This window comes from Rattus norvegicus, chromosome X (assembly GCF_036323735.1).
Source record: "Rattus norvegicus strain BN/NHsdMcwi chromosome X, GRCr8, whole genome shotgun sequence".
NCBI lineage: Eukaryota > Metazoa > Chordata > Mammalia > Rodentia > Muridae > Rattus > Rattus norvegicus.
Window position 1 is genome coordinate 24376201 of NC_086039.1, and position 19209 is coordinate 24395409.

At 36.0% G+C, this 19209-nt stretch overlaps 1 protein-coding gene across 44 annotated transcripts in view; it reads left to right on the forward strand.

Annotated features, from left to right (window-relative positions):
- Window positions 1-19209, forward strand: part of Huwe1 (HECT, UBA and WWE domain containing E3 ubiquitin protein ligase 1) — a 130091-nt gene that overhangs the window by 25493 nt on the left and 85389 nt on the right. For 25 of the 44 annotated variants that reach the window (XM_063280199.1, XM_063280208.1, XM_063280209.1 and 22 more), the window contains 5 exons: window positions 2447-2515; window positions 7250-7348; window positions 8057-8263; window positions 9922-10074; window positions 18790-18870. In XM_063280199.1, coding sequence (XP_063136269.1) covers window positions 2471-2515; window positions 7250-7348; window positions 8057-8263; window positions 9922-10074; window positions 18790-18870 — 585 coding nt within the window. In that variant the 5' untranslated portion in view covers window positions 2447-2470. Of the gene's footprint in view, window positions 1-2446; window positions 2516-3451; window positions 3560-7249; window positions 7349-8056; window positions 8264-9921; window positions 10075-18789; window positions 18871-19209 lie in introns of all 44 variants that reach the window. The other 19 variants (XM_063280233.1, XM_063280222.1, XM_063280232.1 and 16 more) reach the window with 2 other exon arrangements.

Genomic DNA, 19209 nt, shown 5'->3' on the forward strand with positions numbered 1-19209 from the left:
CATGTTGTGCCCCTGAGGGTTCCCAGTTAATAGACCTGTGGGGCACCTAGCCTCCAGGCTAGCCCAGGATGATAGACAAGCACTGCACTAACAGGAAGCCAAAGGGAGGTTACTTGGTGACCTTTCCAAAGCAATCTGCTACAAGAACATGGAATAGAGTGCTGGGCCAGAGGCTGACATGTCACTAAGGTGGGCAGCTAGGAAGTATAACCTTAAGGTGAGGCAAGCAGCCTTGGGAATTCTTTATATATTCTAAGTACTATACATGGTTTGCAATTATTTTCTCCCAATAGGCTTTTATATACATTTTCTGTTTAAGTCTGGAACATTTTGAGTTAATTTTAAAAATCTGGATATGTGCATGTGTGACTATGTGTATGTGAGTGCAGGATCCTGTGGAGTCCAAAAGAGGACTTGGATCTCTTTTGGCTGGAGTTGGATGTGGTTATGAACCATCTGAAGTGGGTACTTAGACTTGAACTTGGGTCTTCTGCAAGAGCAGCACAATCTGCTGAACCATCTCTCTAGCTCCTTGAATTTATGTAAGCTGGGACACTTGGGTCATAGATTATCGCTTTGTTTATGGATGTATTCTTATTCTGACAACTTTTATTGACATGCTTGATGTCATTTGGATGTGTTTGTATATCTGGGTTTTTAGTCTAATTTATTGATAATCATGTCTGTCCCTCAGTCAATACTAGTATGTGTATGTACAGTATCTTAATGTTGTGTAAGATGATGTAGAAGGAGGAATGAATTCCAGGAACATACAACATGGTGACAGTAGTTAATGGATATATAAAAATTGTTGAGTAGATTTTTAGGTATTTTCTCCACACCCAAAAAAATGTATGTGAGGCAGTACCTAATGTTATTAACTCTCTTAGCAATTCTACAATTTGAAAAGTAGTGACTAGACAAAATAAGCCTTTAATCCTAGCACTTGGGAGGCAGAAATGGGTGAGCTCTGAATTTGAGGACAACCTGGTCTACCTAGAAGAATTCAGAACATATCCAGGGGTAAACAGAAACCCTGTTTCAAAAAGCCAGAAAAGTTAGTAGCTGATATCCTAAGGCATGGTGGTACATGCCTTTAAGCCCATCATTCAAAAAACAGAGGCAGGTGGGTCTTCAGAGTTCAAGTCCAGCCTAGTGGTCGTTGAAAGTCACTATATAGTAAGTTTCAGGACAGCCAGAGTAGGGCTTTATTCTCATTTAAAAGAACAGAAATCCCTCAAAACCAACCAAACAAAAAACTGAGAACCAGGCTCACAGCCTGAACCTAATCCTTCAACCCTACCTGGTAGAAGGAAAGAAACCTAACTCCTGCAAAGTTGTTTTCTGACCTCCACATGCATGCATAACACAGGTGCATGTGAACACAGGAACAATTTTCTAAGGTATAACTGAGATAAAAAAACTGTTTGACCCTACCCCCACCCAAGAGGGTTAGATTGAGCCTTGCATGCTTGTAATTCTATCATTATATTCTGTCTCCAAAAATAGTGATTCACCCATGAGACCAGGCATCCCCCCCTCCCCTGGTCTGTTGGCAAGTTAAGGATTGTTGGGGGCGGCATGTCATTTCTTTAGTAGTCTAGCCATGTAATTTCAACTCAGTGGGGCACACACAAAAAGAAATGATAAAAGTAGGAGTGGTCTTGCTAGGAAAAGGGGGTTCCACCAGCAGGAATGGGAAAGAGCAGATTGACATGGAGTAGGGCTTGAAACCTAAATTTTTTATTTAAATGTGTAAACTGTCAAAATAATTATATAATCAATTCAAAAACCAATCCTAGAGCTGAAGAGAAAACAGTTAAGATCACTTTTCCCTAGCACTTACATGTTAGTTCACAGCCATTCCTACCTCTAGTTCCATGGGGGGATCCAGTGGCTTCTGGTCTCGTTGGACCCCAGGCCTCTATGATATACATACATACATGTGAACAAAACACACACATAAAATAGATTTCAGTAAAAAATTTAAACATCTTATTTGGGGGGATTTTGGTACTTCTACTTTTCACTTTTGTACTTACTCATGCAGTATTATGATTAATGATGCTAAATGTTTGTGTACATTCTTAAAATTTTGGCTAAGTTCCCAGACCCCCCCCCCCCAATAATTAGTTTTTCCATACCAAGGTATCAAAAAAATCTTTCCTACTTACCTGTGTCAATAAAGTATTTGAAATCCTTACAGTAGGGGAGAAAAAAGCTTTTATGTTTTGGCTTAATTTGGTTTTGGTTTTATTGTAACAGAGATTGTTGGTTAGTTTTATCTACTGTCATTTTCTGTCTCATAGCCATAGCAGTGAATTAACATAACTCCAGGGTCACACTAGGTATCTTGCAAACTAACTCTTCATCTAATATTTGTGTCTCTAAGACTGCAGAGCTGTAGATTATCTGTAACTTTGTTTTTGGGGGGTTTTCTTTGCAGATCTTAAAGCTGAAAACTGAAAACATGAAAGTAGACAGGACTAAACTCAAAAAGACACCTACTGAGGCTGTGAGTATCCAAATTTGCTTTGTGCGTTTTCTTTATTCCAGGAAAAAAAAATCATTGTGACCAGTTCAGCAGTTCTGATCTTCCAAATAAATATATCCAGTTAATACGTGTTACTATAGCAACTTGTGAAACTAGGAGGAATTAGCTCTGTAGAGTGTTTGCCTAGCATGCAACGAGGCCTTGCGTTCCATCTTGAACACTACAAAAGAAAATAAAATACTACCTTGCCATTTTAACTTCTTTTGATTAAAAGTTAGTAGCTAAATGACCAGTGGAAAAAGGAATAGTGAACAATAAATACTTTGTAGATATTTGGTCCCTGAAAGGGATTTGCAGGCTATAATATAAGCATTTAAAGACAGTATGACAATGGAAAACATGTAGAATCAAAATTTACTATAGCTATTAGAACCTAGAGTTTTTTGTTTTCAAAAATGGTAAGTTCGTTGATTTTATTAGTCGTCTATCTTTTACTTTGTATTTTGACATTGGAATGCCAGTGTGTTGCTAAATGCCATATATTGAACATATTAATATTGTTATTGTAAGTTTTCATTTTATTTTGTTTTTGATGTCTTTTGGTATCTATAAGTTTTGATGACTATAATACTATCATTTTAAAGTGAAGAATAAAAAAATAGTCTTAAGGAATTAAGATTTTTTAAAAAGACAGTGCCATCTGTAATCTATTTATACGAGAATTGAGAATCAGGACAATCTAGCATATGTAAGAACTTAATAGAGGGATTATATATTGTGGGAAAGAACAGTATTAGTCAATAAAATGTGCCAAGACAATTACTTTTGATTTGGGCGGGATGGTACGGGGGACTGTTTTACTGAAGTAAATTGTAGATAAGTCATCAAAAGTCAGATATTTTTAAAAGAAATTATAGGAGAAGTAGAACATACAGGTGAATGTTTACCTTGTCTTAGGTGGGGATTGCCCTTCCAAGCATTAAAGCAAAGGACAAAATACCAAAATGGAAATGTAAAATACCATATCCAAAATAAAAGGACACATGACAATAGCCATTCTAACAGGTATGAGGTAATATCTCATTATGATTTTGATTTGCATTTCCCTGATTATTAGTGATGTTGAGTACCTTTGTATGTGCCATTTGGCCATTTATATGTCTTTGGAGAAAAGTCTTTTCAAATTCCTTTGCCCACTTTAAAATTGGGTTATTTGGGGGTTTTCACTATGAAGCTGAAGAATTTCTTACATATTTTAAATTAACCCCCCCCCAGAAGAATGAAAAGCGAAATAAGTTAATTACAGAGGAACAAATACTACTTGATTCCTCTACTATGGGGCATCTAAAATAGTCAAAAGGTATGTAAGTAGGCAATAGAATGAATGCTGGTTATCGGGGGGGAATGGGGGAATTGTTCTATGGCTATGTATAATTTAGTAAAACGAGTAAAAAGTTGGGTATGGTGGCTCACGTCTAATTCTAGCACTTAGGAGATTGAGGCAAGAGAACCACAAGGAGACTGAGGCAAGAGAACCACAAGTTCAGGGCTACATAGTGATACCCTATTTGAAAAGAAAGGATAAGTTTCAGAACTTACAATTACTGGTAAATTGCTGTGTACTTTAAGAATTTTGTTGAGGGTGAACTTCATGTGAAGTGTTCTTAATACACAAACATACACAGAGGGCCACATGGAAACTTTGAGGTGATATGTTTTTCACCTGGAATGTGGTGACAGTTAAATGAGTATGTATTCATCTAAACTCACCAAATTATGTTAATTATGTGCTTTTTTTATATGCCATAATATAATACCACAATTAAGCTCAGCTGTGTGGGGGAGTCATGGGACATGAAAAGCTGGAGAAAATATTTGTAACCCAAAGTAGTTAATATCTTTTATGCTGAGTCAGAATTGAATATCCCAATGACAAAATGGGCATAAAACCTTTCAGAGAAGGGCCAAAGCCAGTAAACTAGAAAGAATCGATTTTACAGGTGATCAGAGAAATGCAAATTTTATTTTTTATGCTAAGTAAATTATAAGGCTCTTACAGTCACACTTATGTAAATTTCCTAGCTTCTATCAGATTACTTAGAATATAAAGTCACTGACTAGTTGTGTTTTAAGGCTTGAATTGCCTATTTTACTCAAGCAACGGAGATTTCCCAGTTTCTCTTACTGGTATTAGTATTAGGTTTTATTTTTAAGAAATGTTCTTTTTTTCATTGATCTTACTGATATCAGTACTAGGTTTTATTTTTAAGAATTTTTTTTCATTGACCACTTAGAATATTGGCAGTATTGCAAAGGATTTCTCCCATAGGTTTAATAATAGGAACAAATTCATGTAAATTCTGGTAGCAACTTTGAACTGACAGATGGCTTGCCTTTTCCTATGAGTCAGGACAGTTTCACTTGGTTTGCCTTTATGTACAGAGAAAGGAAAGATACTGTAAGGCTAAGTAAACCTTTTGATTAGAAAACACAAGTACCTTAGATTTAAATGTGTGTTATAGACTTCTGTGAAAAGTTGGGTTGGGGTGGGGCTACCACATCAGGAAAGGTTTTTTGGGGGCCCATGAGATGGTTCACCAGGTAAAAGTCATACAATTTAATCACAATGAACTCAGCCCCTAAGGTGAAAAGAACCAACCCTGCACCATTGTCCCTGTCTCATGATATCTGTACATACTCTCTTCTTCCCCCTCTTTCCTCTTCCCTGTCTCCCTGTCCCCTAACCCTTCCCTCCTTCCGCTCTCATTTAGCAATAACAAGAAATCTCTCACTGTCACAAGTCTAAAGGATGTTGGAATGATTCTTTGAAAATGAGAGAAATAAGGAGTTGTGTATGGTAGTACAAACTTTTTAATCCTAGCATCTGGGAGGCAGAGGCAGGTAGATCTCTTGAGTTCAAGACCAGTGAGGGATACATAGGGAAACCCTGTCTCAAAACAAGAAAGAAATTAAGCAAGAAAGACAATGAAACAATTGGTTTATTTTTCTTTCCATATACCACAAAGATAGAAAAACATGATGCTTGGGTTTGGGAAGTAACATTTTTAAATACTCTATTTGGTCTAGTCCTTGGTAACCTCTGAAGCATTCAGTGGGCAACTGAAATGTTAGTGAGGTTGAATTCTAGGAAAGGTGGTAAAAGGTCCAGGCTATATTGCAAGCTGCCCTTGTGCCATGTATGGCTTGTCCAATTAGACCCAGGTATCTCACATAACTGGTCGTCATGATGCCAAGCAAAGTCTTTGGCAAGGCCATAGTATCTTTTGCCAACAATATTGCATTTGAGCAAGATCTGACTTGGGTACCAGGTTTGTGAGATACTAAATGCCATGTAATGGTAACATACCAAGTTATTACAGGACTCAAATGTTAACAAAATGGGTATGGGTATTACCTATGCCACAGAATCATACCATTGATGTATTTGGTACTAATCCAAGTAAATGGAGAAGGGACAGATGAACCATGTGAACTGGTGGCTCAAATTCTCCATGTTTTCTGATATTCTTGTTTACTGTTTTTCCTACAATCTGTACTTAAAAGGGGGTGGGGCTAGGGCTGAGGTCATCTGGTTTGTAGTAAGATTTTGTGTCAGTTTTTTTTATACATATGATTATCACAAAAATTTGAGGGAGATCCTAGCAAAGTTGAGAATTTGACTTAAAGAAAATTATACTTTTAAATATCTTATTGTTGATGGGAATCTTTAGGGGTTCCTCCAGTTTTAGATCTCACAACAGTATTGTTGGATATATAGGTGGTATTATACTATTGATCTCTTGAATGGGGATTCAGAAATTAAAAGAGAGGATGACATTAAATCTGAATCCCATGTTCTTTGCTTAAATACCAAGACAGCATGATCATTTTAAAAAATCACACTATTGTGTGTAGTTGCTAAGTGGCAAGTACTTGAACATGATCTTTAACATGTTAGGTTGTGTTTTTCTGGTAAGTAAATAGATAGTAAGTAGGACTTACCATAGTTTAGTAATTATAAAACCAAAAACAAAGCATACATTTGTTTGGCTCCAAAGCTAGTTTATTCCCAAGTGTTATCACTTTCCTACCTGTTGTCCATTAATAGATGTTTCCCAGTCTCAGTCTTTATGCCATTTTCCTTTCCACTCTCAGAAGAACCTTTATTATAAATTATCAATCTACTCCTTGATACCTGATAATGGTCTTGTCCATCAATGCAAGAGATCAGGAATGTATGGAAATGGGAATGCAAGTAAGAATAGAGTCATAGTTTTACAAAGTTCAGAAGCTCTATGATCTTTTTGAATTCAAGGTTTAATATTGTAGAAAAAAAATCAGTGTTAGCCTTTTCCTTTCAGGCTGGTTGGCACTCTCATGTGCTTCAAGTGTGTTCTTTCTCTCCCTCCCTCTGTTCCTCCCTTCTCCCCCTTTCCCCCTCCCGCTATGTTGCAGATTATTTAATTTTGCTTTTTAGTGCTGCTTAGCTTGTTTCCTTTATTTCTATTGTCAGTGTACTTCAAGTAGTCTGCATATACAGGTTTATTCAGGTTTATTTATTTAAATAAATGCATAGTGGATTGTTCAGAATGAAAGTATTTCCTTATAGGTTTCTATTGTCATCTAAAAGATCTAGTATTTTATATAAGCAAAAGTTAATTGCTTTATGGGTTTAAGGGTCACTTGTCCCATTCTTCTTTGTGTTTCTCCCTAATTGCTAAACATGTTTTGTGAATCCTTGTTTGTTTTTCTTAGCCTGCAGACTGCAGAGCCTTAATAGACAAACTCAAAGTTTGTAACGATGAGCAACTCCTCTTGGAACTGCAGCAAATCAAAACATGGAACATTGGCAAGGTACGTAAACCCATGATAACAGAGGACAGGGAAAATGCTATTAGTATATCATTTTTGTGCTTTGATAATGACAAGAGAAACCACAGTGGAATAGCCTGATTCTATAGTTACTTAAGTATCTATCTAGCATATGTATCACAGCTCTTGACTACTGGCATTTAGCCAGAATTGTTGCCAAGAACCTTTTTTTTTTTTTAAAGAAACACCAATTTGTTGGGTGTGTGTGTGTGTGTGTGTGTGTGTGTGTGTGTGTGAGAGAGAGAGAGAGAGAGAGAGAAGAGAAGAGAGAATGAGAATGAGAATATAAATGTGTTAGAGTTCAGAAAGTAAAAGCATTTGTTGCCAAGTCTTGTGACTTGAGAGATCAAGTCTGATCCCTGCATCCCTCATAATGGATGGAAGGAACCAATTCCCCCCAAATTATCTTCTGACTTCTACATATATGCTGTGGTATGCACACACCCACATAAATACATTGATGTTTGAAGAAGTCAAAACAAAGCTCTATCTTAATAAAACTCCACTCTAAAGTACCCGTTCAGTGTATTAAAATTACTATTATTCTTTTGGTGATAGGGGCTCACTGTGTGGCCCAGGCTTCTTAGAATTCATACCCTACTACTGTAGCCACCTCAATACTGAGATTATTAGAGCATTTCACTAAGCTGCTTTTATCATATTTTTATATCTTCCTTATCTCCTTTTTAGTGTGAGTTATATCACTGGGTGGATCTGTTGGACCGCTTTGATGGAATTCTGGCAGATGCTGGACAAACAGTGGAGAATATGTCATGGATGCTTGTATGTGATAGGCCAGAAAAAGAACAGCTGAAAATGCTTCTGTTGGCTGTATTGAACTTCACAGCCTTGCTCATTGAGTACAGCTTTTCTCGGCATCTGTACAGTTCCATAGAGGTAAGAGAATATAAGGCTATGTCATCTGTTCTTAACTATAACTGTGTATGTCCACTAACAAATGATTTCTGATGGTTGGTGCTTTCCTTTTCATTGTGGAGCTCTTATATGATTTTCAGCTTCAAAGATAGTAGTAAGTGGGAGGATTTAGCTTAGAGGTAGTAGACTTGCCTAGTGTGTATAGGTCCCTGGGTTGAATCCTGAGAACAACAAAGGGAAAGAGATAATAGAATGACATAAGCATAAATACTACCAGTCTTAATAATGATGGGAAAGGGGCTGGAGAGATGGCTCAGCAGTTAGGAACACTGACTGCTCTTCCAGAGGTCCTGAGTTCAAATCCCAGCAACCACATGGTGGCTCACAACCATCTGTAATGGGATCTGATGCCCTCTTCTGGTGTATCTGAAGACAGCTACAGTGTACTCACATACATAAAATAAATAAACAAACCTTTAAAAAAAAAGAATGATGGGAAAGATTCTCTAGTTCATACTTGCTCTACCTTTTCAAGGCATAAATAAAACAGTACCTGTATTGAAGTATTTTGTGGACTATTTAGTAATCTTTGCCCAAGATTATTGGAGGTATTCTAAGTTACCATGGTAACTATCCATGGTAAGGCGAATGAATGTTTTTGGTGGGACTTGTTATAAGAGCCTGTATTCTTTGTACCCATAAAGATTAATGTAATCCATGGTCAAAAGAAGGCTGAAGAGATGGCTTAACAGTTGTGTACTTGTACTTGTTGCATAGGACTCAGGTTGGATTCTTAGCAGTGACTTGAAAGCTCACAACTGTCTGTAGTACACAGGCATACATTTAGACAAATCACATAAAATTAATAAATCTTAAATTTAGTGGTCATAAATACTATAAAAAGAAACAATTTCCCTTTAGCCCAACTTGATTACCTCAGTACCACTCTTTTATTTTCTGAAAGAAACAGTCAGAACAAACAGAAAATTTGGACAAGTTGTAGAATAGTTGAACTAAAGGTCTTGTACCAGTTCTATCAAGTGGGGATGCATAAACAGTCATTCTTGACAAAGAAATAGATGTGCTGCCCAAGGAACTTCATGAACATTAAGATAATCAACAAATAAAACACTTTTGTTGATTTCTAACTCAGTTGCATACTGATTTTAATTTTATCCGATTATTTGCTTCAACATATTAGTGAATGTTCTCTGGGAAAAAACAGATAACTCCCAAGCTTGTACCATACTTTTAATTGTTCTTTTTTGAATAATTGCACACAACTGTTGTTGATAGCTTTGGTTTCTATGAGTCTTTTATATATTTGTCATAAAGGAAATAATAGTATACAATTAGCTTCATTTCACAATGCTTAGAAATATAATTTTTTTAGTTCTACATATGTATCATAACATTTCTATCTTGAAATTCTTCCTTACTGTAAAGACTCAGATATAATTTCGAACTGCAATTTACAGTTTTTACTGTTACTGAGCTTTGTAGCCAGCTGTTCCTTGGGTGTGGGATTATAGATTATAAGAGATTGACTATATTTTTGCGTATCGTGGATCAATAACTTGATAGTTTTTAATATTGATACATTATTACATTAAATTTTTTTAAGTTTTTAGTGCCAAATTCCTAATGCACAAAACTTTGTCCCCTTTTTGTTCCTATAGCATTTGACAACATTATTGGCTTCCTCTGATATGCAAGTGGTGCTGGCTGTCCTTAACCTTCTATATGTATTTAGCAAAAGATCAAACTATATCACACGTCTTGGATCTGACAAGAGGACTCCACTACTGACAAGGCTGCAACATTTGGCAGAGGTGAGTTTTAAGTGAAGACATCAGAGCATATGGTTTAACAGGCATTTCTTGTTTTGTCAAAGTGGATTAGAATTTAACTTTTTGACTTTTACTGGTATTTAGGACAGTGTAACAAAGTTTCAAAAAGCATGAGTATTCTTAAATATCAATTAAATTTGAAACATTTCATCAACTCTGCTAATGAAACAAAATCCTCGTTTCAAAACTGATAGTGTTGCTTCGGGTAAATTCAGAATAAGGATTTTTTGTGGAAAAGAAGCATACAGGGAGAAAAAAGTATATTCAAATCTTTAATTCTGATACCAGTTTTCTCATCTGGGAATTTAAGATAAAGAATTGTTTAGAATAATTGTAGAACACTTAGTGCTATTTTCTAATGGTGGTAAGATTTCTTATAGCAAAATTCAACCCTATTTTAAGACTTTGGTATTCCTAGAGGATAACTGATAACAGAGTCAGTTTGCTATGAAGCTGTCTTAGAGGTTTTTTCAGGGTCTTTATCTTAGTTACTACTTTTGTCCTATTGCTGTGAGGACACATGATGACCAAGGTAACTTTTAGAAGAAAACATTTAATTGGAGACTTGCTTATAGTTCATAACCATCATGGCAGAGGAACATGATGGTAACAAGCAGTCATGCAAGGCATTGGAGCAATAGCTGAGAGCTTACATCCTGATCTGCGAGCAGGAGGCAGAGCAGAGATTGTACCTGGCATGAGTTTTTCAAACCTCAGTAGCACACCTCTGACATGGCCACAACTATTTACCAGCCACACTTCCTGATTCTTCTGAAATATTCTAACCTGGGACCAAGCATTCAAACATGTAATTCTATTGGGGCTGTTTCATTCAACTGACCACAGTTGGGATAGTCTGAAGTTTTCCCTCATGAGCCCCTCTAGTGCTAGGATTATAGGCATATATTACCACAACCAGACTAAAGGCTTGTTTTAAAAGCCAATTTAATGGGTACCTTAAGATTGGCTCAGATTTCAGGCTATTTTAGGTTCATTACTCACAAGTTTAACAAATTCTATGACGTATATGGTAATGAAGAAAACAATCACTTTAATTTTTGGACATTTTTTTCTTGGATTTATAATTACATACATGAAGACATCAGTTTGTTTTCTTTTTCACTTTTTTAATCAGTGCTTGGGATAAAACATGGCTTTGCTCATGCTGGACAATACTACCACTAAACTACATCTCTAGCCATCAAATCTGCTTTCTAAACACATTCTAAGTGTTTCCTCATTGTAAGAAATGCGAGGCAGTTCAATATGGGATCCAGAGTTCAAAAGAAATACTTTAATCACTTGATCACATTGCATGCATCATGTTTGTAAGCAACTTCAGTTAAATAGAAGGTACACATAAAAAGACATTAAATTAGGAGGTCTTGTTGGGGAGAAGGGGATTGATGGGGTGGGGGGAAGAATGGAAGGATAATAGGAGCTGGGGGAAGCCTTTAATCCCACCACTCAGGAGGGAGGCAAAGACAAGTGGAGCTCTTTGAGTTTCCGCTAACCTGATCTACATAGTGAGTTCCAGGCCAGCCAGATATATAATAAATTGCTGTTTGTCACATTAATCAAACAGCAGGTCCTTGCCACCAAGCTTAACACTAATAACCAGAATTTGATGCTGACATCCACGTGGTAAGAGAATGACTCCTAAATCTTTTCTTCTGACCTCTACTTGCATACTATAGAATGTAGGTGTGCATGCCAAAGACATATTAAATAAGTCAGTGAAAATGTAATAAGAACTTGAAAGGAAGCTTTAAATTTGTGAATCTACCTGTATTCCTAATGGAGGAAGAAATTAAAGAATCCACCAAAATGCCGAATAGTTCTTTGTCATTCAGTTTGTAGTAGAGGGATCAGCAGTTTAAGAGTGTACTCTTGTAGAAGGCTGGAGTTCAATTCCCAGCATACACCCATTGCCTTACTCTTTAAAAGAGTTTGCTGTCAGTTTGGTTGTCTTTTGGTTTCCTAGGGAGATGATATAAAATTGTTAGAACTGTCAGTGTGTGGTGACATATACATCTTTAAAATCTAGCACTCAAAAGGAATAGGGCAGTGGGCCTCTTAATTTCAAAGACAGCCTGATTTACATAGAGAATTCAAAACCACCCAAGCTTACATAGTAATACCCTATCTCAAAAAATTATTAAAATTCAGTGTGATAGTCAAGTAATAGATAAATACACAGGGATAGCACTTACCAGATAGACTTATGACACCGATCTGAGGGAAAACTAGAAAATGATCTTAACACTAAGAATTAATTCTTAAAAAATTATTTAAAATTATTTATTTATTAAAATTAATAAAATTTCATCTTGGGCTGGAGAGATGGTTCAGCAGTCAAGAGCACTGACTACTCTTCCAGAGTTCCTGAGTTTAATTCCCAGCAACCACATGGTGGCTCATAACCATTTATAATGGGATAGGATGCCCTTTTCTGGTGTCTGAGTACAGCTACAGTGTACTCATATAAATATATAAACAAACAAACAGACCTTTAAAAGCAAATTTCATCTTAAAAATATCGCCTTCTCTCATGTCTGAATACTTTAGCATTTCATCTTTCTTTCTTTTTTTTTCATTTTTTTTATTACCTTGAGTATTTCTTATATACATTTCGAGTGTTATTCCCTTGCATTTCATCTTTCTAAAGTGGTGCTTTAAGCATGACTGATACCCTAGTTATTTTAAATATATACCTACTTAATTACTAGGGTCATATAATAATGCCCACTGGGTAGGTGAGCACAATGTGGCTCATAGGTTATGTATATTATTTTGGGGGGAAATATATGGGCTCTTAGTTCCTGAAAAAGTTAAGAGATGCAGTATCTACTGTTCTTAGGTTTTTGGAGTTGCTGGAGAATTGTTATTTCATACCTGGGGTCTCATTAAAGCCTGTAAGATAGCTCCTTAGTCATTGTCCAATTTTCTATTTGGTACCATTAAAGACGTTTATACTCAACCCTTCCTGGATAAACAATGAAACACTCACTGTCTTTGACAAATTCATGTATAACTGAGAAAACGGTACAAATACATAAGAATAAAAGGATAAGGGACTAGTGTTATTTTAATAGTCCTGTTTAGTATCTCCTAAAATTTATAAACATTTGTTTTGATGACAAAGGAGATTTTGCTTCCTAGTATTAAAAACAAAATCTAGAAATTTACAGAAGAAAATTGGTTGTGGTCATGTTTGATACATTTTTCTCTAATATCACTTACAGCATATTTAATTTTATATCATGCTTTGTTAGTGTACTAGCCAAGTGTGTTTCAGTGCTATCTATTAGTTGGGGAAATAGAAGAAAAAAAGAAATTGTGTCAAGCCTTGTATCTGCCTTGTATGTTTAAATTTGTGGTTTGACTTAACCTGTATCTTTTGTGTAGCCTCTAGCCTTTGTATACTCTTACCTATTGGTTTTCAACAAATTTCCTATCTTCTATGGAATTTCTAAAAATAGCCAAAAGAATACTAGAACTATAATGAGGAAGTACTTGCTTTATTAGGCTCTAAATTGTTTTATAAAAGTTGAGTAATTAGGGGCTGGAGAGATGGCTTGGAGGTTAAGAGCGCTGACTGCTCTTCCAGAGGTCCTGAGTTCAAATCCCAGCAACCACATGGTGGCTCCCAACCATCTGTAATGAGATCTGACGCCCTCTTCTGGTGTGTCTGAAGACAACTACAGTGTGTGTGTGTGTGTGTGTGTGTGTGTGTGTGTGTGTGTGTGTGTTTGTCATAAAAAAATCTTTAAAAAGTATAGTAATTAATGTACTCAATTGATGATTCAATAGGTTCCAAATCATATATAACAAACATGTAAGAAATTAATCTATGACATTGGTGGTGTATGCCTTTAATCTCCAATCTTAGGCAGAGCGTTTCTTGAATACTTGGGTGGGGGAGGAGGAGGGGAGAGGTAACAGGAGAAGGAAAGTAAGAGTGAGTGCATAATTTATGTAAAAGATGAATTTAACAGAAGATGAATTCAGTGTTACTATTCAGGAAACAATTTTGGTAAAAATTGTTAAGATATATTAAAGAACTACATGTTTAAAATTGCAAATATTTGGCTAAAGATGTAGTTTTATTGGTAGAGTGCTTCTCTAACATGGATAAATTAAGTGTGGTGGTAAATATCTGTATTGCTAGCACTCAGGAGGATCAGAAATTGAAGGCAAATCCTTGTCTGTGTAGCAATTTCAAGACCAATCTAGGATACACGGAGCTCTGCTTTAACAAAAACAGGAACTATAAAATAATTGAATAACTGAATAGCCAGGCATGGCACACCCCTTTAAGTTCAGCACTTGGCCAACAGAAGCAGGTAAGCATGTTGGCAAACATGTGCTGCACAGCAAAACTGCATTTAACAGAGGTGTGTGGAAGAAAAGAGAAAACCACATGGGGTTAAGAAGGTCTTGTTTCCATAAAGGAAGAAACCAATTCTTTCTTCCATGTAAGCTTAAATTTTTAAGTAAGAAATCTGAATACAGTCAAATTATGGCATTTGTGGTTGTCTCAGTTTTCTTTCTATTTGGGAAATTTTCATTTTTCCTATTGTAATCAGTTGTCATAGTAAATATTTTTTTGTTCATGAATGTTTTGGCTGTAATTAACAATAATTGCTTTAAAAATAGTTTTTAATGAATATTCGACCTTGTGCTTTACATGTTTTTATTTAGCTTGTTTCTTCATTGGTAACCCCTATATGTATTTGTGAAAGTGTACCTTTTTGTTCAAACTAGCTATAGTTTTGTTTGTATTTTGTTAGATATTGTTTTTCTCTGTTTAGTTGTATCTTTTTTCTTTACATGTTCTTTTGAGATGTGTTGACTGGTTTATTTAAGATAAAAGTGTTGAAATATGTGATTTTTAATATATGTATTTTAATTTGTGGAATTTTGTGCTCTCATTTTACCCATATTAAGTAATTTTATGATTTTTCCATGGTTTTTTTTCTTTTGACCCCATTGGAGTATTGTTTAATTACCATGTTCTAATGAATTTTCCAGATATGTGATGGTTTTCCAGATTTTTCTGATGTATTTCTGATTTTTCCCTATATCTAATGACACTGTCAATGGCAGATTTGGTTTAAATGTATTAAGGGTTATTTTGCTACTTAAGGTCTACTGTAGGAGTTTGTGATGTGTTATGGAAAGAGTATATGTGCTAGTCTTGCATAGGTTCTATATGTCTGTTAAATCTAGTTGACTTGACATTGTTCGGGTTTTCAGTTTCCCTGTTGGTTTTTTATCTAGTCATTGTTAACTACCCTGGAAATCAGAATTGTTATCTTAAGTTACAAAATTATACTTTTAATACTAGTTATTTGTTGTTGATTGTGGTTCAGGCGATTGAAGAAACAAAAGACTGTGTATACTGTGCAAGTACACAATCAGTAAGGTACATCCTGAGCCTCTTTTTAATAATAGTATACAAAAACTTATTTCCGTTTTCTGTTTTTATTGATGTTCCCTTTACAAACTACATTTTTATACATTGTACATACATCAATGTAAATATATAATTCTTAGCTTACATAGTTTGCCTTTGAGAAGACAAGTAGCATATCAAAAATAGAGAAACCTAGCTCACAGGAATGTTCTTGGCCATGGAAGCACCAGGACTTGAATTAAATCTCTAGAACTCAATAAAAATACAAGGAGTGTTGGCACAGTTTATAATCCTAGCATTAGGCATATAGAGATAGGTGGGTCTTTAGAGCTCTCTGGTCAGCTAGCCAAGCTTTACATGGTGATTTCTATGCTAATGAAATAAGCCTTGTCTCAAAACCAGGTGATACCACTTGAGGAACACCTGACTTTGACCTTTGACCTCCATGGGCATGTACTAACCAGAGCCTTATCCCAGAAGGATAGGAACTGCTTACTCTATATTTTCAGCAAGTCCCTTTCCTTAGGAAAGTTCCAAATTAAGCAAACTTAGCAACAAGCCCTTTGAGCTTGTCTTTCAGAGACCAAAACAATCAAACACTGTTATTGCATGAAGATTCATTGTCCTCACTCCAGGAATGTGGACTATTGTTTATAGCTAATGAATATAGGCTAGGGTTTGGTAAGTTTAATATCAGGAAACTAGTTTGCAAAATTCTTACAAAGTTGATTGATTCTGAACTGTTCATCAAATGCATTTATTCCTTTAGTAACAGGTGAGTGTTTGGAGTTCTTGTGCTACTGTTTTCATTATCATTACTGCTATGAAAATAGTTTTTAGCCAGTTGATAGAGGAAAGGTAAAGTGTTTATGTAGTTTTCTTTTAGTGTGTTTCTTAATTACTTTCCTATTGCTGTGATTAAAACACCACAACCAAGGCAACTTGTGAAAGAGTTAGTGCTCATGATTATAGAGGGTTATAGGTCATGACCATGGCCAAGAGCATGGCAGCTGATAGCTGACAGCTTACGTCTTGATCTTCAAGTAGGAGATGGACAGAGCTAGTTGAATTTGGCATGGGATTTTGAGACCTCAAAGCCTAGACTCAGTGATCTCCTCCAAGGCTGTCCCTTACCTAATCCTTCCAAGTACAAATGTAGCTTGCAGTATTTGAACCATTCTCATTCAAACCACTACATTTTATTCTCTGGGTTCCTTGGGCTCATGGCCATATGATGCAAAGTGCATTTATTACAATTTCAAAAGTCCCCATAGCCTTTCATAGTCTCAACACAATTTAAAAGTCAGTCTATTCTTTGATTCCAGGTAGTCTCTTAATTGCAAGCCCCTAGAGAGTTCAAATCAAAGCAAATTACATTCTTGCAACATACAATGGCATAGAATGTACATTACAATTATAAATGGGAGGAATGGAGTTTAGTGAGGAAATACTGTATCAAACGCAAGTTGGAAAGTCATCAGAACATACTCCAAATCCTATAATATATCAAAGAATAAATATAATATGTCAGAGATGGTTCTGTTTTAACACCTTCTCTGACTGTAACATACTCCCTGCCTTCATGGAATCCCCTGATAGAAACCTGGCTTTAGGGGTTTTATTTAGCCTTGTAGAATGACTCTACAACCCTGTTTCTCCTGCATCCTTCATAATTTTAAAGTCAGAACCACATAGTTGATGCTGCCAAGTTTAGCTGCCTGCATGGGATGGAGCCTGCTTCTCCCACCTCTTAAATTATATTTGTGTAAGATTGGATTTGATAGTGCTTTTTAGGAGCAGAAAATCCTTTAGGCTTTTTCCTTTCACAAATTGTAGGACTAGCTGGGCGTGGGAGTCTTAGCCCAATGGTACTATTCCTTTATTCCATTTTGGGTCTGGCCTTAGCTCTTTCAGCACAAGTCATGACTCCCAACATTTAATTTTCTGGTGTTTTTTTTTTCCTCTTTAAATTGTATACTTTATATCTTTTTTTTTCTTGCTTGGTCTTTTCTATTGTAGGCCTGAATAAAGGTGATCATTACTAATATCACAACAGAATCAATAATAGGATGTCTTGGATTCTTTGTCTCAAAATAATCTAAAACTTTTCAGTTTAGCTCCAGGGAGATTCTTAGGACCAGGGCAAAGGCAGCCACATTCTTGACCAAAATATCAGGCTTAGGATCTTTAGTCTAGTTGTTAATATTGTTCTCCCCTGAAAGCTTTTATGCCTCCATAGTTCACTTTGTTCTCAGCACTGTTGTCTTCTAAGCTCCAGCTAGGAAGGCCAGATAAGTTCAGTTTGCAATGTTCAACCATTTTGCTAGTCCGAGCTAGTCTTCTATATTGCTTTCAAATAACAGTATGGTCAGTCCTGTCATGGCAGTAGCCTACTTATTGGTACTACCTTCTGTCAGTAACTTTTCATTTCTTGTGATACGACAGCATGGTGAAAGTACCTTATACACACACACACACACACACACACACACACACACACACACACGTATGTGTGTGTGTGTATGTGTGTGTGTGTTGCTGATAAAATTTTGGGTATTTCAAAGGCCAAAGAAGATGCAGCGTAGTCCATAATCAAAATTATATGGTTGGGGTTTGGATGTTTCTAGGAACTGTGCTACTCATTGCCACAGGCACTTGTTTGAAAGCTCTTATACATAGGTTGGCAAAACATCTTAGTCATGTAACTATAGCGATTCTTAAAGGAAAGTATTTAATTGGGGCTTGCTTTACAGGTTCAGGGGTTTAGCCTATGGTCAGCATGGTAGGAAGCATTGGCAATATGCAAGTATACATAGTGCTGGAGAAGGAGCTTAAGAGCTTTACATGGAGACATGAAGGGAGAGGAAAGAAACACTGGGGTCTGACTTGGGCATTTGAAGGCCCAAAGCCTCTCCCTATTTACATACTTCCTCCAACAAGGCCATATACCTCTCTAAGCATTTACATATATGAGTTTATAAGGGCCACTCTTATTCAAACCAACATACAAATAATAAAGACTCATAGTATGTAATTTGACTTATGTCAAAAAAGTGTGGTTTCACCCTGGTGAAAGGAAGATTAAAAAAGTAGAATGGTGAGAAAGGCCAGCTATGACTAAATGCCAGCAAGCATGAATTTCGACATATGGAATGCAGTAGCTGGCTACCATTGCTGCTTTGTCCTCTTAGCTTGAACACCCCCACAAAACCATAAAATAAATTTGTTTTTTCATTAAATACTTTATAAGCCTACAACCATAAGCATGGTCTTAACAGTTTTTTTTCTTTACTAAGAGCTGGGGTGGAAAGGAGAATGGCTTTGGATTGGCAGAATGTTGCAGAGATTTGCAAATGTTGGTGAGTAACTATTTGCGATATGATATATAGTCTCGTTCTAACCCTAACTTAACAATGAATGTATGATATCTAAATTGACACTTGACATCAGGACTTTTGTGGAACTTGAAAAATTAATACATAATAGCTTTAGGAAATTTGAACTTTAATTCTGGTTATGGTTCTGGTTATGGATAAAAAGATTCTCAGAGTAGTATATGATCATATACCCAGTTCTGAAATAAGTTGAATTTATCGAATCAAATCAAAAGTTTTTTTTTTAATCCCAGAAAATGGGGAAGAATGGTACACATCTGTATTTGGGGTATGGAGGGAGGAATAGCACCACTTCAAGATCAG